Source organism: Meriones unguiculatus, chromosome 18, assembly GCF_030254825.1.
Source record: "Meriones unguiculatus strain TT.TT164.6M chromosome 18, Bangor_MerUng_6.1, whole genome shotgun sequence".
Classification (NCBI taxonomy): domain Eukaryota; kingdom Metazoa; phylum Chordata; class Mammalia; order Rodentia; family Muridae; genus Meriones; species Meriones unguiculatus.
In genome coordinates this window covers 23,405,790-23,429,237 of record NC_083365.1, presented here as the reverse complement: position 1 = coordinate 23,429,237, position 23,448 = coordinate 23,405,790, and the positions used below count along the sequence as shown (strand labels likewise).

Sequence of the window (23,448 nt, the reverse complement as noted above, 5' to 3'; positions counted from 1 at the left end):
AATCATTTTTATCTACTATCTACTGGGTGAGTTAAACTTCGGGGTGATAAAGACACTTAAAAAGTGTTGGTTTCTCCCTCCACACATCTTTCTTATGGATTAGGTATTTTTAGAGGGTCATAAATTCTGGTCCATGCTCTTGAACAAAGCAGTTACTCTTTTGGAAATGGCTTCCTCCTATTAAATCAAAGGGCTGATATACGGCTAGGCTAAGGTCCTCTAAATTCTAAGTGCTATGGCTATATGCAGTAAACAGTCATTTTATGGAGAAAGAATTTTGCCAGGTTTCTAAAACAACCTTGCCATCATCCATCAATCAAAATTGCTCTCTATGAAATCTGATTTTCACTTTCCTCCTACGCTTGTTGCCAGCACGCGATCATTTAAAAGAACCCTCCCATGCTCTTTTTCTCCTCTAATATGTCTAGAGAGCAAAGATCACAACCCAAACACTTCACTCTGAGAATAATGGTATTATTAAATTCAGTAGCTTTTACTGTTACAAATGAGTAAATCTTGACAGCATTTTTCTACACTTGCAATGAAGAGCATCAGAAACGTGGGTGATGGTGAGTGATTTAATGGTGTGGTCCTTCAATTCAATTAAGCAAGGAGCAATTAAGAATTAGCAAGGAGGCCAAGACGATGCAAAGAGTCTCAGCAGAGCCAGCTCATCGCTTTAAGACATTTACTCTAAACCAAATGCCTCCGCGCAGAACAAGGGAGATGGTGAGGCAGGCGGAAGTTCAGAAAATAACGCGGCGAGGAACAGCTGCCAAGCATTAAGGATTTTAATCTAGTCCCCAGTACTGTTTAATAAAATGTGCCAAGTGGGTATTCAAAGAAGAGTCATGGTAACGATAGACGGTAATGATCCAGTGCTTCGGAGGGGGCGAGCGGAAGAATGGGCTTTAATGCCTCAGTACTGTTTTTAGCTGTCTCGAACCCGCTTCATCTCTCAGGGCTAATGACGCAGCCATCTGCGCCTCCGGTTCCCCTCCGCAGAGCAGAGATCATATCGTTTCCTACGCAAAGCGTGTGGGTTGCTTTACTATTCTCCAGTGAAACATCATACACAAATACAAAGCGGGCAATAAAAAGTTGACTATTACTGAGGGAACACACTTCAAGGCAGAGTTCATAAATTAAAATTAATTAGGAACGGCTAAATAATATCCTAATGGCTTGGAGTAGTTGATGCAAATGGACCTATCCTGCGTTCCCTTAGATAGCTAAGTAAATAACGTAAGTTACTCATAAGTAAAGGAGGGCTAGGACGCTTTGGCGCTTTACACTCAGTATATTTGCATACATTTCACCAGACTGTTGTAAATTAGTATATGATAGTATAACCGGGTTTCTGAAGCTCATTAGTATTATTTAAGTTAAACTTACTATAATAAAGTATCAGTGTCCCAAAAGAACAGTAATAAACCCGAAAGAAGGAATTTTTCTTCTTGGTCATCCAGAGACCACAAGGGAGGGAGAGAGTTCAGAAAGGCCCATCGTTGCCTTGTTCATGGGGTGAAATCAAAGGAACCGTCTTAGTCAATGGACACCTGCTCTTGCCTCTGTTTACTCTGCCTGACAACTGATGTCCCCTCATTTTTCTTACGTTTTCTTTACTGAAACATCCGTGTCTTCTTCGGGTTGGTCCAATGGTGCACTCCAGAATTCAGAGGTTTTGAACATTACTCTTCTTAAAATTTTCAATCAAAAGAATACAGATGGATTTTCATCATAACTTTTTTTTAAAGGCTTTAAAACGCATCAAACAAATGTGTCCCAGATCTGCTGGCACCTGAGCTGTGCCCCTGGCACTTATGTATCACCACAGATCTAAATACTATGTGTATTCTATCTTATGCATCATCTGTTTTAGATGGAATTTGGTTGCCCCTGCCATGGCAGATTTTCTACACTGTGGGCTCTCCCGAGTCTCCTTCATTCCCTCAATAACATTCTTTCTTAAAATTTCTTTATTTGATTTGATTTGATGTGCATTGCTGTTTTGCTTGAATGTAGGTCTGTACGAAGGTATCAGATCTCGGAGTTAGAGTTGTGAGCTGCCAGGTGGGTGCTGGGATTGAACCCGGGTCCTCCGGAAGAACAGTCAGAGCTCCTAACAGCCGAGCCATCTCTCCAGCCCAAGCATCCTTTCTTTGGTCAACTCAATATCCAGTGTTTACACCGACCTGCACGTGTGAACATCATTCCCCCCTGAGGAAGGGTCTGTGATTCCCCCTCTCCCCTTTCACTCCCCCTGGACTTCGCAACCTCTGTATGGTTGGCTTTGCCTCATTCTCCTGTACCTCTTGCTGAGTCCTCCTGTATCCCTCAAATGCCTTCATGCACCACGTACGTAGCGTCTCTAAATTGTGTTCTTTTTTTAATCCTTTGAGAATTTCACACAATGTATTATGATTATATTCACCCTCCAACTCTCCCCTAACTCTTTTCAGGTCCACGTCCAGCTCTCACCACCTCCCAGCCTTATGGCCCCAGATTTTGTTTTGGGGGAAGGGTGTTCTGTTTGTTTAAATACATCACTGTTTGTACTACCCATACACCCTTAGGTGTGAGGTCATCCTGTAGGATGAATTACACTTGTCTGTGTGTCTGTGGGTTACATGTGTGTGATGTAGGCACATGACTGTGTGTGTAAGTGTACATGCCCCGTGCACACACACGTGCAGCTAGAAAAGATTACTATCACTGTGCACCTTACTCCTGCAGGGAGGGGTCTTCCGTTGAACCTCGATCTTTCGAAACTACCCCTCCTAGAGAATTCTACGTTCCTTCATGTGGGCTGCATGATGTCGGGCCTTCACAAGGTGATTAGGCCATGAGGGCTGGCTCTTTCCTTCTCAATGGAGCTATGGCCTGTATAAAAGCGATTTCATGGACCTAATGGGTGTGCTTCTCTACTTCCCATCAGGTGGGTACACTGCCCTCTTCCTCCCCAGATGACGCAGCAGCAAGCAAGATGCCAGTCTTGGAAGCACAGAGGTGCCGTCTTCAGACAGTAGAACCTACTGGCACCTTGACCTTAAACTCCCATATTCCAAAACTGAGAAATAAAGGACTGTTCTTCATAAGTCAAGTAGCCTGCGGTAGTCTGTCATAGGAGCACAAGTGGACTCAAATCACACCATTCCAGCGCAGACAGACTGGTGACCTCAGCACCTTATCCACCGTCATCCTAAGGTCCCCTTCTCCAGGACAGCAGGAGTCTATTGCTGTCATCAGTGTCATAGGCCCTCTGTCTAACCCCCTGGTTCGTTTCCTCTTCTCCTCCTCTTCTTTTATGGCAAAGTCCTCAAGTGTCTTCTAGGAAAAGGGTACACGAGAGGGAAGTTTTCTGAGAACTGGATACATGTTAATATTTTTATTTTACCTTTGCATTTGAGGTCTAGCTAGATGGAGAACTCTAGGTTGGAAAGTTTCGTGTTCATTCTAGCCCCTCCTTTTGTAGATGCTCTATTATATATGGATTGCAGTGAATGAAAAACAAATAAATCTGGGATCACTAAATACTTTTTTCTCATGTGTTTATTTTATTCATGTTATATCCTTGTAGCCCCTTTTTTCTTCCCCTTCCAGTCCCACCAGTTGCAACAGGGCTGAACAGGTCCTTTTCCCCTCTGGCCTGTCATGGCAGTCCTGCCAGGGGAAAGTGATCTAAAAGCTAGCAAGTGAGTCTGTGTCCAATGCAGTTCCCACTTGCCTTACTAGAGGACCCACTTGAAGCCTAAGATGCCCATCTGCTACATCTTTGTAGGGTCCAGTTCATGCCTGGTCCTTGGTTGATGCTTCAGTCTCAGCAAACCCCTCTGAACACTGGTAAGTTAGCTCTGTTGGTCTTCTTGTGGAGCTCCTGTCACTTCCAGGTCCTTTTCTCTTTTCTCCCACTATTCCCCAAGACTCCCTATCATTAACCAATGTTAGGCTGTGAGTCACAGCATCTGTTTTGAGGTGCTGCTGGGTACACCTCTCAGAGGACAACTCTGACAGGCTCCTGCCTGCAAGCTTAGCAGAGCATCCTTCATAGTGTCAGGGGTTGGCACTCTCCGATAGGGTGGGTCTTTGGCTGGGTCAGGCACTGGTTGGGCATACCCTCATCTCTGTTCTATCTTTATCCCTGCACATCTCATAGGCAGGGTTAATTTGGGGTCAGAGTTTTTGTGGGTGGGTTGGTGTTCCCCACCCTCTACTAGAGACTAGTCTAGTTAGAGGATGTCCTCTTCAGTCTCTACGGCCTCTGCTACCAGGAGTCTCTGCTTGAATCCCCCTTATATCCTCCCAGGAGCCTACCCTGACTTAGGTCTCCAGCTTGTCACAGAGGTGCCCCCGCCAGGACCACTAAATCCTGGTTAATACAGGTGAAAAAGAATTCTTGTTCATGCCTGTTATGTAAGTCGGGAGCCATGTCTCTCAGTATTGATTCCTACCCCACCCACTCCCTCACCTGGCTTCAGAACTTACACCATCTCTACTGAATTCAAACAAGAATGGAGGGTTGAGGAGAGAAGGGTATAAAATCCTGCCTTCTGTGCCGCTAGCCCTGGCCTGAGTCATTAGAGGAATTCACAAGAACCAGCAACAGCACTCCCAGACAGCAGATATTCCACCAGAAAGGTTTCGCCGCTGCCCCATAGGCTATTATTTCTTATTTATTTATTCACCCATCTATTATTAATTCATTTAAATTTGACAGTGAGAGGCCCCTGAGTGCTCAGAACGTGAATAGCTGTGGAGGTTTCCCTAAAACCATGTTGGAGATTGCGGTATCATATTTATGAAAGGCCCCAGGACTTTATTCCCCTGATTAACTAACCGAAGCCCTCGGCACAGAGGAGGGGAAACACTTATTGGAACCTAGAGCAGAGAGAATGTTTTAGCTCCCAAAGCGTTGTCCACGGAGAGTCGGAGCTCATTTATTTTAACAGCTTCCCACACAAAGGCCTTTGCAGTTGCCCCGGGAGCTTGTCTGCTCGATTCCTGATTTATGCACACATTCCCCTCTCCCCGCCCCCATTTACCATGATGACTTCTCTTTGGGCCACAGAACTCTAATATAGCACATCCGCTGAGGCATAAGCCTGGTAAAAATTTGCAACTATCTGAGCAAAGGGAATCATTTTGTCACAGCGTTACTTACACGTCGGTAGACTTCCATCCGAAAGCGTTAGTTAATGGCTGCCAGGGAGGGAGATATAGTTTTCTCCAGTGTTGTAACCACTGGTAAGTTGCTTGTGCTCCAGTAAACAACCCCCCTCCCACGCTCTTGCAGCCAACCATAATTAAACTCAGTGGGCCAAAAAACAAATAAAAAGACATAAAGGTAGTGGGGAGAATGGCTGGGAGGAAAGTAGTTGGCAGGAGAGGAGAGATAAGAAAGGGTGACAAAGGGTGAATATGACCCAGTGCACTGTGCTTGTGTCTTCAAATTTCAAAACATTTAAGATGCAGTTATGAAGGCAGGGGGCTGGAGAGATGGCTCAGTGGTTAAGAGAACGGGCTGCTCTTCCATAAAGGACGCAGGTTCAAATCCCATCACCCACATGGCAGTTCACAACTGTCTGTAACTCCAGTTCCAGGGGATCCCACACCCTCATACAGACAAACGTGGAGGCGGAACACCAGTCCAAATAAAATAAAATAATTTTAAAAAATATAAGGGCATTAATCCTTATCCTTCGTGAAAAGACAGACTAGCATAAACTATTTCCCCATCAGGGCATATTACATTGGAGGTGCACGTCAAGCCTGGATACAGGCGTGTCACAAGCTGGGCATCACATAGGCAGGGCAGTCCTCTCTATCAGACTTGACTACGAATGCCAATAGAAATGCAGCACAGCAGGTGACGGGCTTGTGGTTCCTTGGCTGTACATAGTCCATGCTGGGTTGTGTGTGACTCCTGACACTTTCTGTACATTCGGTCCTACTTCTGTGTCACTAGCATTGTAAGTCTTGTGCGTTTTGTTTTCAGATATGGCTTCTGAATGGTCTAAAGAAACAACCTGGCTTATGGCTTCTCTCCCTGGGGACCTAAACAGTCCTTTTGTGTATGCATCGCCCAAAGGGTCAGCATTGTGATTATTGTTAGAATTACCTGGGAAAGCACCCAGTGAATGTGATTCTCTGAATAACATTCTAAATCGATTCCTTGATCTCATCTTGAAAGCACACAGATTAAGGCCCAACAGTGAGTCAGCACTTCTCTGGGCCTGCCTCTGTTGAGTCACACCATTTAACACTCATGCTTGCTCATTAGCTTTCTCCTGTATGCCTTGGGTTTCACTGAACACGGAGTGAGGTAAAACTTTGTGCAGGTAGAAAATTTGGGGGTGATCCTTTAGAGCATACATGAGGCTGGGTCAAAATAAAATAAAATAAAAAGGATCAAAATTAAAAGGAGTAAGAGCCAATTTGGGGATGTATTAATCAGGCAACAGAGTAACAGTAGGCATTCAATTCTGTTTGCCTTCTAAAAGTGGGACATTTGTCTCCTATGATTATCAAGCAGAGGGGCAGGGAGTAAGGGTATTGTTCACTGGTTTCCATGTCCACAGGGTAAATATAACCTCCAGAAGGAATAATTTCTCCCAGGGAAGAAAGCGGGGGGAAAAAAGTGGGTCATTCGGAATGCAGGGAAGAGAGTGGGTGTCACCAACACGGCCTGACCGTAGACACAGTTAAAATGTGATCAGAGATGATGTCATAACCGTAAGGTTCTATCACAGTTATCTCCCATGTTACAGAAAGGAGACTGAGGCACATGGCAAACTCCTCACCTGTCTAGAACTCCAAAGACTGGAAAGCTGATGAGGCTTCAAGCTCTACTGGCCGACTTTCACAGCCCACTTACCAGCTCAACTCTGAGTCCATCTTTGTGCCATTCATTCAAATGTCGCACTTCCTCCCTGGGGAATTAATTTTCATTCATCCAACAACAACAGCATAGGAAAATGCTTCTATGGTGCTGTGACTGTATTCTCGGGAGACAAGCGGCTCTCTTTCATTTGAGGCCTTGTTTAAAGGGATGAGCAAGGTAGGGAAATGGCTAAAACAATCATTAGAGCCCAGAAACAAGGTTTTTAAATTTTATTAAAATGTTATTCCTCAAAGAGTATAGAAACACATTTGACAACCAGTTAAATGTCAGCCTTCGCTTTCAAACATACATGACAATTCGGAGGACAAAACTCTGCTGCTGAGAACGTATTAGGTCGTACACATTGTCAGGATGACACCAACATGAACACATCTGACAGATTCTTCTCAGGTACACAGAATTTTCCGACAGGTTATTTTTCCCCCCTTAGTAAAAGCTGTAACAATGGAGAAGGCTTTGAATGACGAGTGTGGAGGGCCACAGTGTCAACACAGTGTCAGGACCAAAGAGCTACAGCTGGCATGTACACAGGGCGCAGAGGGCCGCAGGGTCTCAGAGAGGGTCTTGTTTCTGCTGCGAACAAACAACTCTGTGAGGTGACAAACAGAAAGGAAGCTGCTCCCTCTCCGAGGAGAAGGTGTTTGGGTTCACACTCAGGAATCGTGGGACATCACACAACAAAAGACTAGAAAAGAAAGAGAGGCTCCCTACACGTGGACTGGGCTTCCTCCTAGGGAGCGAGGGCCGGCATGAATAAAACAGGGCCTGCTGTGACCACCGCCTCTGATAGGTAGAAGGTTGCCAATAAGGAACACCCATCCCTTCAAGACACCCGATTGGTACCACCAAGTGCCATGAACAAGAACAAAACACCCTCACAAAGAAGACCAGAGCTGTTGACTTGATGAGGTAAAAGAAGAAGATGGGGTTTGAAATGGACCTGGGAGAGCAATCCCGCAGCGGATCACACATGAGGACCAGGACACCGAGCTGCTGAAAGGGTGCTCTCTCCTGCCCACCGTGGCTCAGACTGGGAAGCAGTGTTCAACCATCTAACCACTCATAATGTGGTGAGGTGCTCAACCAGGCTGGGTACCGTTATTTCTCTGCCCACCTTCTGTGGGAACCAGAATCATCTCACACGCTGAAAAGAAGACTGGCAGGTTGACCTGTTGTCTACATCAAACCAACAAGTCTTAGAGCAGAATCACTTGTCCTAATCAAGTATTTTTACCTTAACGGTGCCAAAGGACCCAGGGCACATCACCTGCATTCCTTCAGCACCTTTTAATTCCAAGCCTATAGGGACTTTCTTTTTACTTCTCGCCTGTACATCACTCAATCATGTGAAAGAAAGAAAAAGAAAAAAGACTATGCATCGTGGGCACTTCTTGGACTGTTTGCACCACCATAAAGCTTCCTTCCCTGTTGTCGATCAGATATACTTTAGTGGATACGCACAGTGAAGGGTTCACAGTGCTTTGCAGACAACACTGCTGATGACTGACAGAAGCAGGCCCACTTGTTGGAGGCCTTGGTGATACCAACAGGTTGCAAAGATAAATCAAGAGCAAAAAGCCTCCCTCAGACATTGCCACATCTATCATAAGGTGGGATCAATCGTCTCCTCTTTATGACCCAGAAGACTGGATGAGAGATGATAGAAAATGGGAGTCAGATGATTGAGAAATCTAAGGAACAGCATTGGGCACCATGGCTCCGTCTCCGCAGTACAGAAACATTTGCTGTTTGTTATTCCTATTTAGTTACCAAAATAGGCTTCTTAACTGTGCATGGTGGCACACGAGTGCTTTAATCCCGGCACTCAGATGGCAGAGGCAGGTGGATCTCTGAGTGTGAGGCCAACCTCATCTGCATAGAGAGTTCCAGGCCAGCCAGGGCTACATAGAGAGACCCAGTCTCAAACAAACAAACCAACCCCCAAATTTTAAAAAGCCAAGTCAGCTTCTTCCTTGCGGCCATCGCAGCCTGTAATTATCTTTGGCCTCCTCAGAGTGCCTGCTCCCTTCGGGTTCTCTGCTACACACAGGAAAAGGAGGAGTCTCCCAGAAAATGTGCAGGGAGGCCCCCTCAGACCTGGGCCACACAACCCAGCTTACAGTTTAGGGTTTGAGTGAGGACACAGATCACTAAGATAGATAGATATATACTCCCTCAATAAAGAGGACATTGGATTTTATGTAGACTTCCCTTTCGTTCAGAAGCATTTGCCCCGCTGAGGAGGGATCAGCCCACAGAGGCTTACAGCCCGAGTGGAGGGAGAGCAGGACTATACAGGTGCCCTGCTGCTTCCGGGTGCCTACAATCCTTGCTAAGAGTCTACCTTTGGGAAAATGCTCACTTTATTGTTTCTGCTCATCTTCCGCTCCACCCTGCCCACTTTGGGCACCTTCGTCTGGATCAGCTCTTCCGGGGTATTTCCCAGTGGGGGAAGCAGCCTCTTTTTGCTATTTCGGGTCTCAGAGAGCCACTGAGGGGGCAACTCAAAAGGCCCAAAGCCAAACTGCAGGGAATACTTATCGGGGAATACCCCAGGTTCCACAGGGGCTGCTGGGGCCACCTGAGATACAGAGTCCACTGTGCCCGGGGGTGGTACAGAGGGTACAAGCTGTGGCTCCTGTTCTCCCTCCTTGGCCTGGAAGTCAGCCGAGCTGAGGTACTTGGCCTCGCTCTCCTCCTCATCCTCTGAGGGCTTAAAGATCTGCTGCTGCCCGATGTGGAACATCTCCAGGAGCTGGCTGCCAGAGCGCATGCTGGGCTCCAGGCTGGCCTCGGCCACCCCGCTCCCCGTGCTAACCACGTTGCGGCGGCTGTACCGGTGGTGCAACTGCACCAGGGTCCCCACCAAGCACTTGCGTACCGATTTGTTCACGGTCAGGAAGAGCACGGGGTTGGCCAACAGGGAGACTTTGGGCAGCCAGATGGCAGTGAGGAGCAAGAAGACGGAGGTGTTGGGGACATTGAGCACGGTCTGGTAGACAACCAGGGTGGCATAGGGTACACTGCAGAGGATGAAAACTGTCACCATGGAGAGCAGGGTGGCGTGTAGCTCCGCCTCCCGCTGGGAGGCGTAGGGGATGGAGATGGTGTTCTGCGGCGTCCTCAGGGCGGCGATGATGACTTTCTTCTTCTGGCTGGCACTCAGGGCCCTGCGGATCAGGATCAGGAGGAGGAAAACCACAACCACGGGCACGATGACCGTGGTGACGTTGTAGACCAGGACGTACACCAGGTGGCCCAAGGAGTTGCTCCAGACTTCCGTGCAGGTAGACATGGCATAGATGTCGGCTACATTGGTCACAGCGAACACGGGGACACTGGCCACCACTGCATGAGCCCAGATGTACATCACCAGCTCCCGAGACTTGGCGTCAGATATTTTTCTCTCCAGAGGATAGAGGACAGAATAGTACCTGCGGGACAGGAGAACAAAATTCATTTCACGGGAAAAATACTTTTGAAATTAGGGGAACCTTAAATTAGCAGAAGTGGGCAGGAGGGGACAAAAATTGAGACAGGTGGGATCATTTGAAGAATCCAGGAAGCCAGACTTCACGTTTTGAGAACTCTGGAGTACAGTGGGAAGGCCGGTAAACAAACAAACAAAAACAAAAAATCAATTATCAAAAAACAAACAAACAAAAAAAAAAACTTTCTGAAGATGCAGAGAAAAGCCCTGTCCTTATGCAACTTTTAAGACTTTATCAGGAAAACAAGCAAATAAATTCAATTCATAACTAGCCTTAGAATTATTGCCACCAGCACTAAGATCTCAAGCTCCCTTGACATAAAGAATATAGATCCTTGAAGCTTCCTGCATGAAGGCTATGCGGTTTTCAATGTAACGGTAAGGAGTACCTTGCAAAATTTCTACACTGAGACACCTCTGAGAATTTTAAACCACTGTGACGTCAAGTATCAAAAGGAGACTCACATCCCAGCCCATACTCTGCTGATTATCAGCTTCTAAGGCTGCTCATGGCAGAAGACACCCAAATGAATGACAGATCTCAATCAAATCCAGACAATCACATTGTGTCTGTCCAGTAGCCAGTTATCCTAATCCTAAGAGCAACCAGCAGGTCTGAAATACCTGAGTAATTAAATTGATGTTAAAATCATATGCAATTCTCTCCCCTTGCAAGCTATAATTTGATCATTCTGTAACTACCAAAGGAGAAATTCCAAATGTACCTTGTTTTCAAGTCATCAGTGGGCTGAGAAAATGGAATCGTTTCTCAGACCCCGTAACTATACCCTGCACCAACTACCTCCAGCCACCAGAGGTATGGTGAGATTCTTCATATTAGCTTGGCCCACAACTGTCAGCCAGCACTGGAGCTGACCTCTCTACCCTGATGGCAGTCCCTCACTCATGGGGACAGATGAGAACAAATGACCGTGGGTGGCCCTTGTGCCAGGCTGAGTACAAACATGAAGAGCTGCGCACGAACATCTCTGCGCTCCGTGAGAAGGCGCAAACAGTTCCAGACTGGAAGGTGACGGCTCTGCCGGAGTGGGTGCCTGGCTTAGAGCGCCTACGGCTCCCTGGGAAGCTACCAGGGAAGGGGGCGCTGTGTGGAGTTTGATGGTGGACCCCGTGAGAGAATGTTCTGAGGCGGAGAGAGACGCAGGATGTGAGTATCCCACGGGCCAGGGGTGATCACAGAAGGGTGGGGCACTGTGAGGTGGGTTCTACATAGTCTCCCCTCGGCCCTGGGAAAGAAAAGAAAATAATGTACACCAACAAACGCATGCTCTCAAAGCACTTTTCTCATCACAGCTTGATAGACATCTGACGGTACCACTCTCACACAGGAAAACACGCCCAGGAGCGCCCTGGCTCTGGTTGCCATTTGCTCACTGACAGGGGAACACGATCATTTTCCCATCCCATGACGCACCGGGGATTAAACTGTGAGGCGTGCACACAGCTCATTCTAGATAACGTTCTCAGTGTGTGCATCTCCAAGAGGAGGATGCGGGAAGCGCAGGAGGCCTCCGGATTAACTTACTGGCTTAACGTCAGGAGGCAAATAAAAGCAAAGAGGTGAAGAGAGCCACGCCCCTTCTTCAAGTGCATCTCACTTAGACCTGCAAGTCATTCGTATCTCTGAATAATAGAGCAGGCATTTGCCAGCCTGCTTTTTTTCTTCTAAAGCATTCGTTTACTTTTTTTGTATGAGCGACGGTTTTAAGACACAATGGTTTATCATCTGGAAGGAAAACAGGGATTTTTTTTTTTAATTGTTTGAATATTTTCCTCTAAGATCGAGGGCCTACACAGAACAAATAGGGGTTATTGTGCTGATCTATGGTGTAAGGCTGATCCAAATAAAAAGTCCCCGTTCTCATGGAGTCCTCTTCTCTAGAAGCTTTCTTCATTGGTCTGGAGAGATGATTCAGGGGTTATAAACATTTTTAGCTCTTCCAGAGGACCTGAGTTCAGTTTCCAACACCCACATAACAGCTCACGGCTGACTGTAATTCCTGTTCCTGTTCCAGGGGATCTAATTCTGACCTCTCTATGCACCAGACACACATACACACATATGAAACAAACGCATACATGAAGAGAAAACACACATACACATAAAGTAAAAATTTTAAATCTTAAAAAAAGAAAAAAAAAACAACTTTCAGCATCCATGGGAACCAAAAGATGGAAGGCCAATAACCACCAGTTGGTAAACGAATAAATCAAAAGGTGGTAGGTCCCACAGTGGACTTTTATGTGCCCATAGGAAAACTATAGCAATGCTGAGACCTGCTCCGACATGCTAAGTCAAAGAACGAGAAACAAAAGACCCCGGGCTGTGTGAACCTACTTACATGAGGTATGGTGATGGGGTGGGCAGGAACGGGAGCGAGGACCCACCAGCCTCGGGTTCCTTGGGAAGGTACAGAAATTCTGACCCGAGACTGTGGCCTGTGCTACAGTCTAGTGTGCTAATGGAAAGAATGCTCCTTGACTTGAATCTTAAAATAGTTGATTTCAGATAACATGCAAACCGGACCCCAAAAGTTATCTTTAAAAACTTGCAGGAAAGAAAAAAAAAAAAGAGTCGACGATGTAAGAGTGAAGACCTAACGGTTCACTGACCTTTCATCCCAGCTAATAGAAAGGCTGAGGCGTGAGCATTGCTTGATCCCGGGAATTTGAAGCTATGCTAGACAACACAGAGAGACACCACCTTAAAAAAAGTGGGGGGGGGGGAGCTTCAACCAGAGCAGAAGGGAATTACAGGAGATGTAAATGACCCAACAGAAAAGGAAAGCGTTAGAGCCCATAGGAGGTAAACTGAGACAAGTGCTTTGCCATCCAAGTCATGAGAGATGGCAGTAACTGAGGCATTCAACTCATCTCTGAAAACCCATTAAAGAGGATGAAAGAGAAAAGAACCAACGGGGCAGGGTGAAACCCCAGAACCAGTTCCTCCGGGGGGATTTTGGTGCCATCAGAGCTATCAAAGCATTCATTAAATAACCACGCTGAATCATTCCCTTTCTCTCCCAGGTGCTCCCAGCCTGCATCAAAGAGCCCTAATTGCAGGGTTATCAATCAGTCTGCAGTGTGCCAACTCCAAGCAGCCTGGAAGGGCGCTAAGATCCAGTAGCATTCTGGTGCATAAACCCGACCTCTAGCTCTTTTCTCAAGGTGGTCCGTGGATGTCTAACTCATCCCTTTTTAAGACTCTGTTTGGACACATGTTCACTTTCTGATGGCCACAAGCATACTAAAAAAGAAACCAGTGTATGGAATGTCAACTGCTCGTCATTCATTTGGTAATGCTTATTTTTCAATACATTAAAAAAAAAAAAAACCCTCAGGGCTGGAGAGATGGCTTAGTGTTGATTTAAAGGCACTTTCTGCTCATTCTGTGGACCCAAGTTTGGTTTCCAGTACCCACAGTGAACAGCTCACACATGCCTGTAACCCCAGCTTCAGACCTAAACACACACACACAAACAGGCGCGCGTGTGTGTGCACGGACACAAACAACACAGAAGAACAAAAGTTAAAAACAAACAAACAAGAAACTTCAGCTAACCTGTCCAGGGCAATGGCGGGGAAACTGAGGACGGTGACAGAGCAGAAGACCTTGTGCAGGAACTTGAGCACCTTGCAGAAGAGCACGGTGTAGATCCACCAGCAGCAGTGAGGGCTGGCGCTCAGGATGATGTCAAAGGGCACACAGACCACGCTGGCACAAATCCCCGAGCAGGCCAGGTTTTTAATGAACCTGTTGGTGACAGATTTGAGCACGGTTGTGCGGCAGGTCGACCATAACACCGTGAAGTTTCCTGGCCAGATATGTGAAAAACAAAACAAAACAAAACAAAACAAAACAAAACAAAACAAAAAAAAACAAAAAAAAACATAAATAAAAGTGAATTGAGGATTTAAAATAAAGAAGAAAAATGACAAAAAAAAAAAAAGGAGAAAGGAAAGAAAAACAGGTTAAATATTTTTGACGTGTTAAGAGTTTATTTCAAGGATATTATACTGTCAAATTATGCAAAATTGTTGGAGCGCATTCAGACCAAAAATTCTACGTGAAATTTTAGTGTTACTTTCCTATTTAATTCCAGGCAAAAGATACTCTGCAAGGATGATGCAGTCTCACTGTCAGCATAAACCATCAGGTAGGCCTCAGGCTGCTTGTCTTTGCTTTATTTGTTTATCTATCTATCTATCTATCTATCTATCTATCTATCTATCTATCTATCTATCTATCTATTTATTTTGAGGCAAGGTATCACATAGCCCGTGGTGGCCTTGAACCAACTGTGTCTCGAAGGTTGGCCTTGAACTTCTGCTCCTTCTGAGCATATTTGACACACCCAGTTTATACAATGCTGGTCATAAACCCAGGGCTCCGTGCATCTACCAACTGACGGCCCTCAAGTTTGCTAACGACTTCCGTGTTGTAGAACACTCTAAGGAAACACAGCGCGAGACACACGTATAGTTTACGATTTTCTGTTATTTCACAGCATAAAAGGAAGCAAGTACGCTTTCATGATGTATTTCGTTTAACCCAATTAATCCCAAACATTGTGATTTATTTAAACCAGTTAATCCTGAATACATCATTTCAACATATCATTACTGATAAACCATTGATGAAGTAATTTCCGAAACCTAGCGTGCATTTTATTTTACATTTCCGGACTATCTCGGTTTGAAGGGGTCACATTTCAGGTGCTTAGAGGCCACAAGCAGTGAGTCAGTTTGCTTTCTGTTGCAGTGATAAACACCATGATCAAAAACAACTTAGGAAGAGAACAGCTCAGACTTCCAGCCATGGCGTATCATCGAGGGAAATGCTAAACCTGACGTCCAGACCTGAAACTATGGAGAACACTGCTTATTCCCCAGGCTCAAGTTAAGCTACCTTTTATGTTCCCAGCCCTGCGTACCCAGGGATGGCCCTGCCCCCAGTGAGCTGGGTCCTCCTTCATCCATCATTAATCAAGAAAATGCTCCACAAACTTGCCGCAGGCCAATCAGATGGAGGCATTTTTCTCAATTAAGGTTCCCCTTTCCCGGATGACCCTTGTTTGTATCAAGTTGAACCAACAACAACAAAAATAAATAAATAAAGATAAAAATAAAACCTGACTAGCACATGTAAGTAGTGACCCACACACTGGACAGTGAAATTCTAGATTTTTGTAGCCACAAGGACCTCATCAACCGTCTCTCTTTGATGGCTCTCCTGCCATGGCTTCCACGGCCTACATTCTCCTGCTTTGTCTCCTACCATCCCTCTTCCATCAGCCTCTGCTTGGTCTTTTTCTGGGACTCAGGGCCACCAAGGCCTCTTCCTCGTTAGCCCCCCCCTGATCTTGTGGCTTCCCATCAAAATGCTGAAGACTCTAGATTCAAGGTGCCCAAGGTTTCCTTTTCCACTCAACTCCAGACTACAATTTCCAGCCAAGCCTGATCCATGTAGACAGTCTGGTGGCTGCCTGTCTAACTTCACACCTTTCCTCTTCCGGTCTGCAGGACATCGGCCTATCGAGCTGCCCGGAGCACATCTTCAGGTGCGCCACACAGCCTAGCCTTCCTTCGTCTGGTGAAAAAGTAGGTCCGCTCTGTAACTTGGTCATCCTCCGAAGGAGGCTGCCTGCTCTTGGGCACCTGCCCAGAGGATGCCTGCTAATGAGCCAACCTCACAGCAGAGCTATGTGCTGTGGGAAGAACAGGCTGCTAACACGTATCCAGAGTTCCAGACAGGGTCACCTAAGGAGCCGTTTTGGTCCCTGAATGTGTGCGGAACTTACTGCTAAGTTCTCCGCGGACATGATGTTCTAGGAAGCCTGTTATCTTCTACACAATGTAGGAAAAAAACCAACTGAGGTAGCTAGGTATTCAGGCTAGCTGCTTCCAGGAGGTCTCTACAGCACAGCACGCGGTATTCATTTGGTGATGGTGACTCAATGAGAAAACACCAACAGTGTTTACACACACACACACACACACACACAGGCACTCCCATTCATTCGGGATGAGAGTTGCTTACACTGTTGCCGCTGTCGCCAGCATGATGAGCTGGACGATGACAAGGTATGGGAAGCCCACTGATTTGGAAGTTCTTCCTGGGCCCCTCCTCACTGGTGCACAGACTAGGGTCTCCCTTACGTAGTTTTAAAGGCAGGACTTGTGTGGTCACCATCTATTAATGGAATAGCCCTCTGAGAGATACTGTCCACAAAGAGGTACACACATCCCAGGATCTTTGAATTTTCACTACTGGGGAAGAGGGTGTCCCTATCCCCTGAATTACTTCCCATAAATAAATGGCTCCCTGGATGTGAGTCAAAACCCTGAGGATTTTTTTTAATAGGAGCGTGTGTGTGTGTGTGTGTGTGTGTGTGTGTGTGTGTGTGTTGGATAGGCTGCCACAGTGCATATGTGGATACGTGGAGGTCGGCCGCCATTATGAAACCTCTGGCCATAAGGTCTCCGAGATTCTGTAGCGAGCACCCTGGCCAGGTGAGCCATCTTGCATGGCTCCACAGCCTGTGTATTTTTAAAAATACATGTATTATGGATTTTCAGCCCATAGTTTAACCCTGTCACCCGGTATTTAGGTCCCCTTCTGTAGCATCATGGGGCTGCTGGGCCCCTCGGCACCTCGGATCACTCTGAAGTTGTCTGAGTCATCTCTGCCCTCAGAGCCCAGAGCATCCGAGGCAGCAGACTCAGCAGAGCCTGAGCCCATGCTCCCGGATGGCTCATTCCAAGCCGGGAAGCATTTCTGCTGCGTTCACAGCAGGAGGCCACCATGTTCCTGCGATAGGCCCCATGGCAGGCCCAGGGGCAGCTATGGAGGACTGTGGCTCACTGGGTCCAGTGCCAGCTTCCTGGATGAGGAAGCCTGGCAAGGAGTACCCAAGGGAAGCTGGCGAGAGCAGCTAGCGCTTAACTGCTGAGCCATCTCTCCAGCCCCAAGTCCATAGTCCATAATCCTAACCCACTGGGATCACCCGGAAACTTTAAAAATGCAGATTCTGCACATTTTTACTACATCAAAACCTTAGAGGGCCTGGGAATCTTTCATTTCATGCACCTAGCAGGAAATTCGGATGGAGTAAGCACAACCATTCACCCCTGGCTTCACCGAAGCCAGCAGCTCAGGAGCACTGTACTCAAGATGCCTTAAATAGAAGGAGAAGCACGCCCCCTCCAACGACATTAAAGACAAACACAGAAATCTCAGGGAACTCTGAGGACAAGTGTCTGAGGAGGAAATCCTTCTCCGTTGGGAGTCAGGGTGGAGCTTGGCTCCTCTGCGGTGTGGGCTGAGCTCCAGCCACGGAGGCAGCTCTTCCTCTGGGAGAAGCAACACCACAAGGGGTGCAACCTTTGGCCAGATTTTACATTTTTTTGACCAACCTTCTCTGAGATTTTTTATCTCTCCCAGCTGACCTACTGGCCAAACAGAAAATATAGAACAATTTTAATTAGCTTTAATGGCATTACTTCCTATTACCCCTGGTTCGTTTCATGGCCGGGCTACGAGGATATTGGACCTATCCACTTCGTTTTAGAAAGAAAGAGGAAGTTGGGGGATAGGCCAGTCACTCACTACAAGCTGCACAGGGAAGGAGAATGCGTGGCTGAATGAAAGAGAGTTCGACCCTAGAGGCTTGCTTCCCAGGTTGCCCCTCTGGCTGCTGCAGCCTGGGAGCCATCAAGCCTGCTCTTACTTCTAGTCTGGAACTTCAGGTTTCCCATGTTTCCCAATGAAATACTTTTTTTTAATGATTACTAAGCTGATACATTACTAATTTTAAAATGCAGACAATGTGTAAGAATATAACAGAGTAGGCCTGAAGAGATGGCTCAGCTGCCAAGAATGCTTGCTGCTCTTCCAGAGACGGGTTCCCAAACCCCACGTCAGGCAGCTCACAGCTGTCTGTAACTCCAGTTCTAGGGGATCCAACACCCTTTTCTGGCGTATCTGCACACAGGTGGCTTGCACATACACACACGCCACACTTTTTTTAAGCTGCAAAGGAAAGAGTAAGAATTGACCACCCAGTGATTAACAACTGCAAACTTTAGGAACGCTTTTCACAGATGCACACTTGCATCTATGCCAGCTGGACCAAACTATCCACATCACACAAAGTCTTGTCACCGTATGGGCTACATTTCTGTAACAATAAATAAAAGCATATCTATATCATCATTTTAACAACCAGATAAAGCAACAGTGTTTTTCTGTTATATCCCAATTAATTTATCTACTGCGTATTAATGGATTTGTTCAAGCTGTTTCTAATATTCCAATATTGACAAAGCGGAATAGCGAACCAAAATATATTTGCCGATGAGAAATTCCTATAAGCAACACACACACACATATATCCAATGACCCTCTACAAACACTATGGGAAAATTGGTTTCTCTGTATACTTAAGAAGTTTTAGCATTATTTATTTATTTGTTAATAATTGTGACTACTTTTTTCAAAGTACTGAGGGTTGAATTTGGGTCCTTTTAGATGGCAAGCAATTACTCTACCAAACTAATCTCTGATGCTTTTTACTTTCTTCTCCACCCCTCCCTCCCCGTGTGTGTGTGTGTGTGTGTGTGTGTGTATAAGCCGATGCTGGATGTCTTCTTTGATCATGTATAAGTCAGTCTGGACCGATGAGCTCCATGAGTACTCCTCATCTCTTTCTCTTGAACACTGATGTGGGGGTGCACCACCATTTCTAGCTGCCTGTGATCAAAACTCAAGCTTGTGCCTGAGCTGTCCCCACAGCCATTTTTGTTTTGAGACAGGGTCTCACTAAGTTGCCTTGAACCTGGCGCTGGAGCTCAAACGACCTTGGGTTTGTGGTCCTGCTTCAGCCAACCAAGCAGCTGGGATTAAAAGCCTTGTTCGGGCCTGGCTTCAACTTCTTTTAAATTCGCACCCCTGCCTTCCTGTTTATTCTCTTCTTCTGGACCGCTTATTGGCCATGGATTATGTCTCACCTCAATGCTTATCCCATTTACATCTTCAGCAATTATCCTCTTAGACAAACTGAGTGATCGTTCTCAGATCCGTTTCCACTTTATTGTTTCTCGGTTCATCAGAGGTAATCACACTTTTAAAAATGTATTTGAGCACTGTCAAGCAGCCTACTCTGTATTCCCACTCCATCATTTTTCCATTCCTTTCCTTCCTTCCTTTTGACAATCATCTTTATGTACTTGTAAGTTTCTCTCAGATTATTCTACTGTATCTGCTTCTGGAAGTGTTAGCTTTCCCATTTGTTGGTTCAGATGGTCTTTTAAAAAAAAAACCTTTGGCAGAGTACAGGGAATCATAAGAAAGAAGGGGAGTTAGTCTGATGGGGAAAGGATAGGAGCTCCACAAGGACCAAATATATCTGGGCACAGGGTCTTTTCTGAGACTGACATTCAACCAAGGACCATGTATGGATATAACCTAGAACCTCCACTCAGATGTAGCCTGTGGTAGCTCAGTAACCAATTGGTTTCCCAAAGTGAGGGGAACAGGGACTATTTCTAACAGGAACTCGATGACTGGTTCTTTGGTCTCCCCACCCCCGAAGGGAGGAGCAGTCCTGTTAGGCCACAGAGGAGGGCTTTGCAGCCAGTCCTGAAGATACCTGATAAAACAGGATCAGATGAATGGGGAGGAGGTCCCCCCCATCAGTGGACTTGGAAAGGGGCACGGTGGAGATGAGGGAGGGAGAGAGGGAGGGACAGGGAGGGAATGAGGGATTGGGACACGGCTGGGATACAGAGTTAATAAAATGTAACTGATAAAAAAAATAAAATAAAAAAAAAGAAGAAAAAAAAATATTTTACTTATATTTTTATTTATGTTTTATAATATAGTTCATAAAATTTTAAAATATATCACATAAAATAAATGTAGTATCATATTAAAATAATAAACTAAAAATACAAATTATGTATAAGTATATAAATAGTATATAAAATAAATATGTAACTAACAAATATATAAATAATAAATAAGTATATAATAATAAACATATAATGCTATATTAGCTTATGTTAATAAATGTTTTTTCTGCACTTAATTTGTATTTGTGTAGCATATGTGTGGTGTATCAGTGGAGGCCGGAAGAGGGCACTGGACCCCCTGAAGCTGGAGTTCAGTTGTGAAGCTACCTGAACTCAGGTCCTCTGGAAAAGCATCAAGCACTCTTAATCACCGAGCCATCTCACCAGCTCCTGGGCGGGGAGGGGAAGGGGGATAAGAATGTCACCTGGCCAAGGATATATTACAAATAATAGAACAATTGTAAGGATAGCCAATTATTTGTTTAAAAAAACTTTAAAAAACGCCATTATCCACCCCAGTAGTGCTACACACCTTGAATCCCAGCAACAGTGAGACAGAGGCAGGTGGATCTCTGTAAGTTTGAGGCCAGCCTGGTCTACAGAGTGAGTTTCAGGACAGCCAGGGCTACACAGGGAAACCCTGTCTCAAAAATCAAAATCAAAAACAAAATGAAACAAACAACAAAAAACCCCCACCATTATCCATTCTCTTCACACAGGTAGCAGAAAGTCCTCTGTCTTATCACAAAATAAGCAATCAAGAATTTTAATAAAAATGAAAAAAAAAAAACAAAAACAAACAGTATTCATTTTAACCCTATCACGGAGAAGTCAAAACCTCCCCAAGGGCACTGCTCCATTTTCTTTAGGTATATGTTCATCTTAACACTGATGTTTTTTCCCCAAAATGGTTGCTTACTTATCAATAAATGCATACATAATCAAATACATACTGCCAGAGGACAAAAGAAAAAAAAAAGGAGAAGAAGAAGAAGAAGAAGAAGAAGAAGAAGAAGAAGAAGAAGAAGAAGAAGAAGAAGAAGAAGGAGAAGAAGAAGAAGAAGAAGAAGAAGAAAAGGATGAAACTGAGTCTGATCCGTTTCAGACTGTGAGATGCAAAGGTGACGTGGCTGATTTTACCGAACACTTCCATCAATCCCCTAGACCACTGATGAAAAATAAGCAACTCCAAACTTCTCAATACTGCGTAATATCTTTTATCAAGATACGACACTGACCGCACCCAGGCCTATGACCCAGCGTCCTGGCGAAGTGAAACAGCCCTAAAACCTGTCTAGTCCTTTCTAATGGTGCAAGCAGAGCACTGAGGCAAGACAGCCAGCTAGCTAGGGAAGAAGGGGGCATGAGGAAGGCGCACACCACTCTCCTGGTTCCGGTTTCCGCTCCCACTGCCTGAAACCAGGAATTTCAGCATGAGTAGCCCGAACACCTGCAAGGGCTGTGCTGCCTGTTCTGAGACAGGCAATGAGACTAGCCTAAACTCTGGAAGTCTGTCTTAAGTTCAGCCTCTTCAAGAGAGAGGATCTATTTGTCCAACGCTGTTTACTGCCTTCTTCACCGGCAAGCTTGCACAAGGAACCTAAAATAAGGTCTCTGCGCCAGGACAGAAGTCTGTGGCTGAGCATAGCAGCGTGTTCCCTCCCTGCTGTCTCCCAGGGCCATTTCAAAGCTCTCAGACCGCACAGGCAGTTACTTCTGAACCACTTGTGCGAACTTCTCTCCTAATGTCCACACTTCACTCTGTGCAAGTGCATCTTGTCTTTCTGTTTAATCAGGAAACTCGCTGACTTCGCCTCTCTCTGGGCGGTGCTGAAATTCGTCTTTCTTTGTGACGATGGTTTGAGTACACTGGTGTATCTAAGTAGAAGAAGTCCCCTGAGGATGTAAGGGATGGGTAGCAGTTTGATGGTGACAATACTACAGACTAGGCTATTTATAAAAAAAAAAAAATAAGAAACCACAAAATGCTGAAATTTGGGCTTGAGATGGGTTCGGTGGGTTAAAAAAAACTTGCTACTCAAGCCCAATTATATTGGGAGTTTGATCTTGGGATCCCATGGTGTAAGGGGAAAGCTGACCCCTGAAAGTTATCCTCTGGGTTCCACATATTTGTGTTCTCTCTCTCTCTCTCTCTCTCCCTCATATATATATATCATATACCATATATCATATATTATAATGTTTGTATGCACATATATATATTATGCACACACAAAAAAATTAAGCAAAACTGTATTTCTTATTGTGGAGTATGGAAATGCAGGATCACGCATCAGTTAGTTGTCTAGCCAGGGCTGCTCTGTTTCCAAGATGGCTTCCTGTGCTGTATAGTTTGGAGGAGATGGGTGTGGTGGGAAGTAGGAGGGCAAGTGGGCCAGTCACTATGTGAAGAGCTATGATCCCAATCGGGTGGGATCAGCCCTCGTGGGCTAATCGTCTTTTGAAACCATCATGTCGATTGCAGTGCTTTAAATACTAACATTTGAATGGGACACATTGAAGCCAGAGCAAAATTAAGATTCAAATGCATGATTTTTTTTTTTTGGACCCTTACGTGTACTGCTTGACCAGAACCTTCAAAGAGAATTACTCCCTTTCATCAGAAAGGGAGATCAAACAAAAAGGGACAGTGAAGTAAAGACAAGACAGGAGGGAAAAACTTCCTTGGTGTAGAGAAGAGAATGACCCCTAAAGAGAATTTGAAAGACATTTCTGAGCTGAGGGAACCTTGGGGCAGTGGTGAGGAGATGGTACATCAAATCCAGCAGCTGAGTTTTTCGAAGCTCATTATCACCAAAGGAAGGAAGGCTTAAACTATTTTACTCTGATCTTTTTAAAAAAAAATCTTTCCCTCCTTAATCTCTTCAAATAAATTTCCCAGCTACCTGGAAGGCCAACACTGGCCAGGTGGTAAGTGGGTCTTTTGCTGTTCATATTGGTAGAATTATGACCACCAACAAGGATCTGAGGGAGAACTAGCTCATAGCCAGACACAGACAGTTATGCCTGGTGGCTTCCACCATAATTCATTCTACTCCCCTCACTTGAAATTTGGGCCCTTTCCTCACTAATGAAGTGTCAATTTGCTATAACTTGTGATTAAACTGTCTAATATCTGCCCTACACTGCTTAAGCCCAGTGCTATTATCATGAGAAAATTATG

The 23,448-nt window shown here is 45.4% G+C and overlaps 1 protein-coding gene across 1 annotated transcript in view; it reads right to left on the bottom strand.

The window, feature by feature from the left end:
- Nucleotides 1-7,095: 7,095 nt before the first annotated feature.
- Gpr176 (G protein-coupled receptor 176) overlaps nucleotides 7,096-23,448 on the bottom strand; it is a 91,687-nt gene continuing 75,334 nt past the window's right edge. Inside the window, exons 2-3 of the mRNA XM_060372059.1 lie at nucleotides 13,975-14,227; nucleotides 7,096-10,335 (exon numbers count right to left, since the gene is read on the bottom strand). Of these exons, the coding sequence (XP_060228042.1) occupies nucleotides 9,234-10,335; nucleotides 13,975-14,227 (1,355 nt within the window). The 3' untranslated portion in view covers nucleotides 7,096-9,233. The remainder of the gene's footprint in view (nucleotides 10,336-13,974; nucleotides 14,228-23,448) is intronic.